Here is a 10,444-nt window from a genome sequence, read left to right as displayed (position 1 = left end):
AGCAGAGGGGCAGCCTGTGCAGGGAGCAGGGGGGAGGTGTACGAACAGCCACTATTAGGCCTGCACGGCTAGAAAGGAGGGGTCCGCAGGCAGGCTCGCAGGTGCTGCTGGGAAGCATTTGCAATGCTAAACACGAGAGTGTGGATCTGCTGCTCGGGATAATGGGAAGCCCGAGAGCTTCCTGATGGCAACAAGCAAGAGCTGGACTTTGGAGAGACCCCTTTGGCAGCTGTGTGAGCAGTGGGAGGGAGAAGAGGGAGGCCGGGGATGATGGGAGATGTAGGAGGCCAAGGGAAGATAACCAGGCTGGAGAGCAGGAGGCCCAGTGAGGGAACAGAGTGTAGCCGGAAGGTGCAGTGGTTGGACACGTGTGACCCCAGCTCTGTGGGAGATGAGGGCTGGCTCGGGCACAGGGTGAGCTCCGGGGAGCAGATGTCACATGGTGAACCCCTGGGGGAAAATTCCCAGGATGCATCTCTCATGCTGGCTGCAAGGAACCCTGCACGGCAGCCTGGGCAAGATGGGGAGACCCAGGCTTCCACAAAGGAGGGGGAAAGGGGGGAACATTAGGGTCTTCCAGCAATTCAGGCCGGTGACCCGGAGGACAGCTTGGCCCTGGAGGGTGGGGTCTTCCCAGGGGGCCCGGAGGGACGCGCTGTCCCCAAGGGGAATGGGGAGGGGACCAGCGCCCCCTCTGGCAGGGATGGAGGAAATGCTGAGGGCCGTAGGCTATTCCGCCCACGTCTCGGGGACCTCTGGGATTGGGACACAGAAGGGAGGCCTTGGGGAGAGCACAGCAGAGCTCGGAGTCAGGAAGATAAATAAGTGAGAGGAGGGGCCGGGCAGAAAGGAGGAGCCCGGGAGGAGGGAGGGCTCCGGCAGCCCGAGCAGAAGAGGTAAAGTCTGGCAATGGCTCCTAGCCAAGGCTGGGCTGGATGAGTCACAGGCTGGGGCCGGGGGTCACAGGCTGAGCTGAGGATGGAAAAAGCCCGGCTGAGGGCCTGCAGGAAAGGGGTCCCCCCTCGGTGCCTAGATCCCGGCACACTCCGCGGTGGCCCACCTGCCTACTGGTCCCCGGGTCCTCCAAGGCCCACTGAGGCCCTGCTCCCCAGCAGCATCCCCTCCCCCCTCAGGACCCCGGCCCAAAGGAAAGATCCCTGAGGGCTGGAGGGGAGAGCTCGGAGCCGGGCAGGGCGGCCCCAGGGCCTTAGAACAGGACGAGACTGAGCCCGAGGAGCAAGGAATGCGGGGCTGGGGGCCTCAGAGCAGACCCCGGCAGAACCTGGAAGCGGTCTTACGGGGGTCAGGCCAGATTGGACGGGCGGGGAAACTGAGGCCCGCGGAGGCGGAGCAATTGGAGGTTACAGATTCCAGGACGCGGCAGCCTCAGCCCCGAAACCCGGATCTTTTGTCTCTTCCTGGGGACGTGAAGGCCTGGGAAGGGACATAAACAGGCGTGGGGGCCCCGGGGACCGCCCTCAGCCGGGGGGGAGGGGGGCGGGGAATGAGGAGAAATGGGGGCTCAGCTACCAGCAGAAAGGGAGAAGCAGAGCGGCGCCGGCCAGCCCCGCCCCCGCCAGCAGCCCGCCCAGAGGCCGCCGGGCCCAGGGCCCGGGCGCGGGGCGGGCCTCGGACCCGGGCCCCCGAGGGAAGGCCGGGGAGGAGCCTGGGTCAGGCGGCGGGGCGGAGCCGGAGCCGTCCGACCTCAGGCGGGGGGCGGGAGGGGGCGGAGCGAGGCCCTGACGCCGAGACCCCGCCCCCTACCCCCCAGAACCCGCCGCCGCCGCCGCCCCTGGTCGGTTCAGTCGGCCAGTCCGCCAGCCGCTGGCCCCGGGAGCACAGAACGCCGAGGCGAGAGTCAGCCCGGAGCCCCCCGCGATCATGGCTCTGGCCCCCGCCCCGCTCCCCGGCCGCTCGCTGGCCGCCGCCGCCCCGGCCGGCAAAGCCAAGCTCACGCACCCCGGGAAGGCCATCCTGGCAGGTGAGCACGCCGCCGCCATCCCCGCCAGCCCCCTGCCGCCGGCCGCTTCCGGGCCCCGCTACCCGGGGGCGGAGCGGGGGCCCAGAGGAAGGGGCGCCCCCCGGAAGTTCCCCGGGAGATCGGGGGGCCTCCCTCCTTCGGGCTCCCCACGGCTCCTGCTCTGGACCCGAGGGACCCCGGCCTCCCCGGGATGGGGGTGGGGCCGACGGGATTGTTTGGGGAAGAGGCTGGGGGCTCCCGCACGCACCCTGCGCTCCCCCCTCTTCTCGGACTCCCATTGACCCTCGGCCAGTTGTACCTTGTTGGGGGGGCCTGCCTCCCCGGGGTGGGGGAGGGTCCGCAGGATCGCCTGGGGGCGGGGCCGGATGCCTCCTCCGGGCACCCCCGGACTCCCACCGACCCTTTCTGGGGGACCTCCCTCCCGGGGTGGGGGCGGGGCCGGATGCCTCCTCCGTGCACCCCCGAACTCCCACCAACTCTCGTTCTGGGGGACCCCCCTCCCGGGGTGGGGGCGGGGCCAGACGCCTCCCCCACGCACCCTTTCCCCTGGATTCCCACCGACCCTTGTCCCGCCTTCCGTGGTCTTGGGGGACCCCGGCCTCCCCCGGGTGGGGGCGGGCCCACGAGACTGCGGGGGCCGCGGCTTTGTCTGCCTCGGTCCCGGGCGCCCCGGCCCTCTGCGGCTCCGAAGCCGCCCCCTCGTCCCAGAGCCGGAGCCGGGCCCTCTTGCGGCCTCAGTTTCTTTCCCTGTCGGTGAGGGGGCCGCCAGGTCCTGGGGCAAGAGTTTTGGCCGCAGGGAGAGCCTGCCGGACCCCCCTCGCGAGGATCTTGGAGCGGTGCTCCTAAGCCGTGGTCCGCTTTCTTCTCCCCGAGCCTCAGTTTCCTTGTCTGCAAAAGGAAGAGTGGCTGGTGCCGGGGGCCGGAGCTTGTGCCCGGATTAGGCGCCTTTTATTCATCCCTACGGAGCTCCGGGCCTGGGGGAGGGGCTGGCTTGGAACCAGGCCCCTGGGCTCGTGGGGGGGGGGGAGGGGGAAGGGGGCCTCCGGTGAGGGGGGCTTGGGCTGGGTCCCCACTCGGACCGAGAGCAGACACTCACGGGGGCGGAGTCCTGGCCAACAGGCCTCTTCTCTCCCCTCCCTCCCAGAGAACGGGTCTGGGCCAGGACTTGGGTAAAGGGGAAACTGAGGCAGTCCAGCCCAGCAGCGGAGCCCGAGTTCCAGGGAGCGCCCCCTCCTTCCCAATGTGTCAATCCCCGGGCTAGGCAGCCTCCGGGGAGGGGTGTCCACGGATTCAGGGAGGGGAGGGACTCTCCTTGAGGGGCACACACTGGGCAACTGTGGAGGAATTAAAGAGGTGTGGGCTTTAATCGCTCTGCTTCTTTCTTCCTGGGAGGCCTTAGACCAGCCCCTTGCCCTCCATGGGCCTCAGTTTCCCACTCTGCAGAATGGGCGAGTTGGGTCTTTGAAATCCCTCAAATGGCTCCGGACCAGCTCTCTCTCTCCCCCCCCTCCACCTTGCTGAGTCATGTTTCCCCAGGCTGGGGTGGGGGAGGGTCTTGGAATATCCCCAGTAGAGGGGGCGTGTCCCGGGCATCTGGGGCTCCTGGCGCTGTCCAATGGGGGGAGGGGAAGAAGAAGGGACTTTGGGTTCAATACCTCGAGACCTGCCTGGACGGGATGCCCCTTTGGGGAAGGGGGAAGGGCAGGTAGAGGGGGGCTCTGGCGCCCCAGCCCCGCCCCTGGTGGAGGGGGAGCCTGGGGGAGGGGGGCTGTTGTAGGGTCACCTAGTGGGGATCGACAGTCCGCATCCCAGCCCCGAGACCGGCCTCTACCCCGCCCCCTAGTGGCGGCCGGGGGAGGGGTGCGGGAGCCCGTGGGGGGGCCGCCCCTCCCCCCAGGAGCCAGCCCCCCCAAACCCCGCTGTCCCCCATCCCAGGCGGCCTGGCCGGGGGCATCGAGATCTGCATCACCTTCCCCACCGAGTACGTGAAGACGCAGCTGCAGCTGGACGAGAAAGCCAACCCCCCTCGCTACCGGGGCATCGGTGAGGGGGGGCAGGGCGCGGGAGGGGGACAAGGGGGGGCAAGGTGCTGGAGGGGGACAGTGGGGGAGGGGGCAGGAGGGAACCGGGATCCTGGGGAGGGGAAAGACCTTTGAGATGGGATGGAAGGGAGCCAGATTAGGAGCCAGGAGCCGGGGAGGGAGGGGCAAGGGCCCAGGGCAGCAGTGGGAGCAGAGGCCAGAGTGGAGGCTTCTGGGATGGCAGCCCTTGTCCTGCGGCGCCCCCAGGCTGAAGGGGGTGGAGAGACCAGCCCATCAGCAGAGGAGCCTTTGATTGTGGGGTGATGGGGAGCCCCCGATGCTCCTGAGCAGCAGCAGGACACCCCCAGCCCCGTGGCAGAAGCGAGAGGGTGGGGACCCAAAGCTGAGGACAGAACCGTGGGCACGGCCCTGGCCTCAGTTTCCCCGGCTGTAGGGTCGGGGATGGGGCTGCGTGGTCTCTGGCTCCAGGATTCTGTGGACCCGGAGGCAGCCTGGGTCACGGAGACCCGGCCCTGAGGGGTGGAGGGCAGGACTGAGGACGGCTTGCCTCCTGAGGAGCTGAACTCTGGGAGATTGGGGCTCTGCCCCCCCCAGGGAGGGGGAATACGGTTCTCCCCTTCATGCAGCCGGGCGGGGGGCGCCAGTGGGTGGGGGCCCCTTTGCCCGGCTGAGCGGCTCGGGGCCTCCTCCCCAGGGGACTGCGTGAAGCAGACTGTGCGCAGCCATGGCGTCCTGGGCCTCTACCGCGGCCTCAGCTCTCTGCTCTACGGCTCCATCCCCAAAGCGGCCGTCAGGTGAGCCTCTGGCTGAGGGGGGGGAGGGGCTCTACCTGGCTGCCAGGAGCTTTGAGTCTGCCCTGGGTTCCTCACCGCAGCCCTCAGGCGCTGTAGCACACAAGCTTATGAGCCCATTTTACAGATGTGGGAGCTGAGGCTCCGAGGGGAAGTGATGCGCCGAGCAATCATCCAGCTAGAGTGTGCTAGAGCCGGGGCTTCTTTCTACTTGTTCCTCAAACACTCAGCCTCTCATGAGGCTCATTTTCTCATTTTCTCAGCCTCAGTTTCTCTATCTGTTAAATGGGATTGCTTTGGGCGCTATTATCTTTTCCAAATTAGCCCAAAATAAGTCTTTGGAAATAATCCGTCTTCTAGCCTCAGTGGGGGAGGGTGGCAGTGGGGCCGTGGGAGTCGGTTCTGGCCGCGTCACGCTCACCCCTAACCCCTGCCCCCAGGTTCGGGATGTTCGAGTTTCTCAGTAACCAGATGCGGGACGCCCAGGGCCGGCTGGACAGCACTCGAGGGCTGCTCTGCGGGCTGGGGGCCGGCGTGGCCGAGGCCGTGGTGGTCGTGTGCCCCATGGAGACCATCAAGGTGGGGCCCGGGCCCTGCGGCCTCCCTGCCCCCGCCGTCCCCCCTCCCGCCTTCTCCCCACCCCCGGGGCCCAAGGGGCCCAGGCAGCTTCCCCCCCTCCGGGAGACTCCAGGCGGCGGTCTCACCTGAGGCCCCTTCTGCAGCTTCTCAGGCCGGTGTCTGACACACGCATGTACACGTACTCACACACACACACCCCTTTTCCCCTCTCCTGTTCCTTCACAGCCCGGGTTCACCTTATCTGCCCCCAGCTGACCTTTCCCCTCTCTCCCATGGTGCTGCTGGGCAGGGGGGAGGGGGCGGGTCTCGGGGCCCCCGCTTGGGTTGACCCCTCCCCGCCACCCCGTTCTCCACCTGCAGGTGAAGTTCATCCACGACCAGTGCTCCCCCAACCCCAAGTACCGCGGCTTCTTCCACGGGGTGAGGGAGATCGTCCGGGAGCAAGGTCAGTGCCGGGAACGGGGCGCTCGGCCCTCCACGGTTAAGGGGACTCCTTGGGGGAGGGGGGTTCAGAAGCCCGCCCGGAGGCTGGGGCGGCCGTTAGCAGAGGGAATCGGGGCCGGCTTCCTGGAGGCGGGGGGACCCGGTGAGGGGGGAGCCTTCCCGCCGTGACCTCTGCTTGGGGCCGCCAGGTCTGAAGGGCACCTACCAGGGTCTCACCGCCACCGTGCTGAAACAAGGCTCCAACCAGGCCATCCGCTTCTTCGTCATGACCTCCCTGCGCAACTGGTACCGAGGTAAGCGCCCGCGCCCGTCGCCGCGGCCCCGCCGCCGCCCCTGCCCCCTCGCGGGCTCACGCCGGGCTTGCCCTCCGCAGGGGACGACCCCAACAAGCCCATGAACCCGGTGGTGACGGGGGCGTTCGGAGCCATCGCGGGGGCCGCCAGCGTCTTCGGGAACACGCCGCTGGACGTGATTAAGACCCGCATGCAGGTGAGCGCCGGGAGCCTTCCCTCTCTCTTCCCTCTGTGACCTGTACAATGGGCCCAAACCCCGGCCCCCCCCCCCCCCCTCCAAACCCATCTCCCGCCACTTCTTCCTCCACACATTAAACACCTGTTGCGTGCCCTGCCTGGGGTAGGGGTGGGTCCCGGGGGCACCGAGGCCGCCAGGTTTGTTGTGTGGCCTTGAATGCCCCCGACTCCTGTCGCTTCTTCCGGAGCACTGAGACTCCCCTGGGGCCGGGAGCGGCTGCCTCCGAGATCAGGAAAGGGCGCCAGCAGCCAGGGAGGGGCAGGGAGGCCATGGGGGAGGGGAAGGGGGGAAGTCCAGTAGAGTGGAGGCTCCGGAGGCCGGGAGAGGTAAGAAGTAATGGAGGAGAGAGGGCAGCGGAGGAAACCGAGGCCCCGGGAGAAGCGGCAGGTTCCCCAGCCGGCCTGGCTCCTCTTGTTTGCAGCCAGGAGCAGTGATGGCTCGGGGTGGGCCCCGGCCTCCGGGGGGCGTCACAGACCCTGCTGCCATCGGGAAAGCCTCCTCACAATGAGCCTAAGCCCCTCCTGCACGCTGGGCTGGGGGGGGGGGGCGCAGCGGGCAGAGCCCAGCACTGGAGGACCCCAGATGCCCATGAGCCCAGCGCCTGGGGGGAGGGGATGCGCCCAAAGGCACGGGGTCCCCGAGGCCTCCAGCTCCTCCTTCCCCCCCAGGGCTTGGAGGCTCACAAGTACAAGAGCACGTGGGACTGCGGCTACCAGATCATGAAGCACGAGGGCCTCAAGGCGTGAGTTGGGGGTCGTTCTGGGGGGAGGGGGCGGCCCCAGCCCGGGAGAGCGGCCCCCCTCACCCGCGCTCCTCCCCCCCCAGCTTCTACAAGGGCACCGTGCCCCGCCTGGGCCGAGTCTGCTTGGACGTGGCCATCGTCTTCATCATCTATGACGAAGTCGTGAAGCTGCTCAACAAGGTGTGGAAGACGGACTGAAGGGGGCGCCGCTGCTGGACAGCCCGGGGCCCGGGGCCCCGCTTCGGCCCCCGCTCCTTGGGGCCCCGGCCGCGAGGGGGCCGTGTCCCCCCCCACTGTGAGCGGGCAGATGGCAGTGGCGGCCTCTGGGTGTGACCTTTGGCCTCTGCCCCGCCTCCTTCCCGTCCTTCTCCGAGATGTGGGGGGAGGGGGGCCCGGCCCCCGCCCCGGCCCCCGGAGCCCCCATTCCAGTGTGACTTGTGCCAAACAGATCTTGTCCTGTGTTTTCTGTGTCGTGTCTGCTGCGTTCCACGGTCTGTGTGTATCCTCGTGTCTGTCGTACGTGTCTGTCACTGCCGGCTCCGCCCCCGTGCCTTCTAAGCCACAGGCCTCCCTGGGGGGGCAGGGCCCCCCAGACTCCTGCGCCTGGCGGGGGGCGGGGACGCTCCCCAGGACCAAATCCTCTTTTCCAGGAGAGAGCCCGGCCCCCGCCCCGCCACACACCAAAGCTGCCTCGGGGGGGCCGGCCTCGGCCCCCAAAGCCATCGGTGCCCTTAGCCCGGGCCTGGGGGGCTCCCGGCACTCTGGGCTGGTGGGGGCTGGGGCGAACCACAAGTCATGGGACCAACGTCTGTGTGGTGGTGGGGGCGGAGGGGAAGTGGGTCGGGCCCGGCCTGGGCCGGACGGGCCTCCGCCTCCTGCCTGGGCTGGCCTCCCTCCCCGGGCCTGGGCCTTCACCCCAGATCTCTTCCTGCCTCACCCCCGATGACAATAAACCACAAGCTGGTATCAACGGCCGTTTTGTCTGTGTGAGATGTGGAGGGGCCGGGCAGGCCGGGGTCACTGCCGGGGTGACCGTTGGTGGACAGTGACCCCCCCCCCAGAATCCCTCAGGAAAGGGGGGGCAGGGCCCAGATGGGCCCAGGAGGCTTCAGGCAGCGCGGGGCCACAGGACTTGGACCCGGAGGCTGTTAGGCCGGGCCGGCTTCACAGAGCAAGAAACCGGGGCCTAGAGCCGGGTGGGCCCGGAAGCTTCCCAGCAGCTCCCTGACTGTGGGGGCCGGGAGGCCGAGGGGAGCCCGGGGAGCCGGCTCTGCCGCCTCTGGTATATGTGCAGGAGAATGCGGTTCCTCGGCCGCAGCGGAGGGGGCGCCCTCCGCCCCGTAGAGTGTAAGCTCCCTGGGAGCAGGGACACCTTGGGGGGGGGGGTGTGCCCAGCACTTAGCCGGGTGTCTGGCATACAGTGGGTGCATAATAAATGCTCGTTGGTCATTGATTTGATGGTTTTTCTGAGGAGCCGTGGCTTAGGATCGAAGCGCTTTAGAAATTGGGCAGTAAATGGGGCCTTGAATGTCACACCCCGGGGGAGGCCGACTCGGGAAGAGGGACCTGAGAAAGCTCTGCCTCAGTGGCTGGTTTTGGCTCCAGAAGCAGCAGAGAGCAAGCATGGGAGGGAGCCTGGGGGGGGAGCTTTGGGAAGCAGCAGCGCTGGAGAGACTGAGCACCACAGGGAGTGCTCCATGCCCCGGAGCATCCTCCTTAACGGCCTCAGGGGGCATGAGGGTGTCCCAAGTCTCACACACCTACTGTGTGCACGTGACTGCACTTAGTCTGAAGCTCAGGAGGAGAAATGAGCCCAAGCCTCCCTAGAGGAGACGGAAGGACTGGGAGCCTCCTGCTGAGTCAGGGCCTCCACAGAGGCCCATGAGAGCCCGGGGCTCCAAGCCAAGGGGGATTGCGGACAGAGCTTCCGGGGGCGGCATGGGGACCAGGGGCGCTTCTCGCTGGCTCCACGGAGGCCACACTCGAGCTCCACGTCCCGGGACCGAAGCCCGGAGTTTGCGCTGAACACAGAGGGGCCGCCCCTGCCCAGCTGCCTCCACTTGGCCTCCGTAGCCTCCTGCTGCCCCCACGGCATTAACAGCCGCTGCCGGGTGCGAGCCCCTCCCCCTCCCACAGGGGAATGACCTGGCCACGGACACGTGGACACGAGGCTGTGCTCGGAGACGCTCCTTTGGATAGAGGGACTTTCCCCACCCGGAGCTCAATCACAGGCTGCGGGCGCCCCCTCCCCCCCAGGGCCGCACACAGTAGGTGCGTATTAAACATTTGCAGCTCATCTCTTAGAGGAGACTCCTGGGCTTGGTTTGAGGGCCCTTTTCTCGTTCACCAGGCGAAAGCACTCCTGGCCGCATGACTGGAGGAACAATTTACTGCAGGAGGCCGACCTGGGCGGGGAGGGGGAGGCTGGGGAACATCCCCCGCAAGCCATTTTCCTTCTTCCCTCCTGACAGGGAGCGGGCCTCCTACGGCAGAAGTAGGAGAGTCTGGGGGCAGGCAGGGGGCAGAGGCCAAAGCCCCCCATCCTGGAGGGTTTGCAGGGGAGGGAAAACAGCCAATTTTTTAAAAACAGACTTGGGGAGGGGCCTAGAACAGGGGGTGTCAGGGCTGGGAGGGGCCTAGAACAGGGGATATCAGGGCTGGGAGGGGTTTAGAACAGGGGGTGTCAGGGCTGGGAGGGGCTTAGAACAGGGGGTGTCAGGGCTGGGAGGGGCCTAGAACAGGGGGTGTCAGGGCTGGGAGGGGTTTAGAACAGGGGGTGTCAGGGCTGGGAGGGGCTTAGAACAGGGGGTGTCAGGGCTGGGAGGGGCCTAGAACAGGGGGTGTCAGGGCTGGGAGGGGTTTAGAACAGGGGGTGTCAGGGCTGGGAGGGGTTTAGAACAGGGGGTGTCAGGGCTGGGAGGGGTTTAGAACAGGGGGTGTCAGGGCTGGGAGGGGTTTAGAACAAGGGGTGTCAGGGCTGGGAGGGGTTTAGAACAGGGGGTGTCAGGGCTGGGAGGGGTTCTAGAACAAGTCAGATCCCATGGCCTTCACCCCGTTTTCTATAGGAGGTGCCCAGGAACAAAGGGAAGGCGATCCCCAGGAGCCAGTCCCCAGCAGTGGCCTCTGGGAGGTATTTCTGGAGCCGTTATCAGCTCCTAGCACTTAAGCTGAATATTCTCTGCCATTAATCAAGGGCCCCCCATGGGCTATTAAAGAACTTGTTGGGGGAGGAAGGGGGGGGGGGCGCGCTGAGCCGGGCTGGCTAATTTTAACAGCTGATGCACTTTAAGCTTTGCAAAGAGCGTTACAATGATTATTTGATCCTGATGACCAC

General features: G+C 67.2%; 1 protein-coding gene across 1 annotated transcript; it reads left to right on the top strand.

The window, feature by feature from the left end:
• The first annotated feature begins 1,775 nt into the window (after positions 1-1,775).
• On the top strand, positions 1,776-8,563 carry SLC25A1 (solute carrier family 25 member 1). Its single transcript, XM_051973199.1, has 9 exons — positions 1,776-1,981; positions 3,917-4,024; positions 4,718-4,817; positions 5,255-5,393; positions 5,754-5,838; positions 6,026-6,130; positions 6,211-6,326; positions 7,037-7,110; positions 7,194-8,563. Exons 1-9 carry the CDS (start codon positions 1,882-1,884, stop codon positions 7,306-7,308), a joined length of 942 nt encoding a protein of 313 aa, XP_051829159.1. The 5' UTR covers positions 1,776-1,881; the 3' UTR covers positions 7,309-8,563.
• The last annotated feature ends 1,881 nt before the right edge of the window (positions 8,564-10,444 follow it).

This window comes from Antechinus flavipes, chromosome 1 (genome assembly GCF_016432865.1).
Source record: "Antechinus flavipes isolate AdamAnt ecotype Samford, QLD, Australia chromosome 1, AdamAnt_v2, whole genome shotgun sequence".
In the NCBI taxonomy this organism is placed as follows: domain Eukaryota; kingdom Metazoa; phylum Chordata; class Mammalia; order Dasyuromorphia; family Dasyuridae; genus Antechinus; species Antechinus flavipes.
Note: the sequence above shows the minus strand (reverse complement) of the source record. Positions and strands in the feature narration are given on the sequence as shown.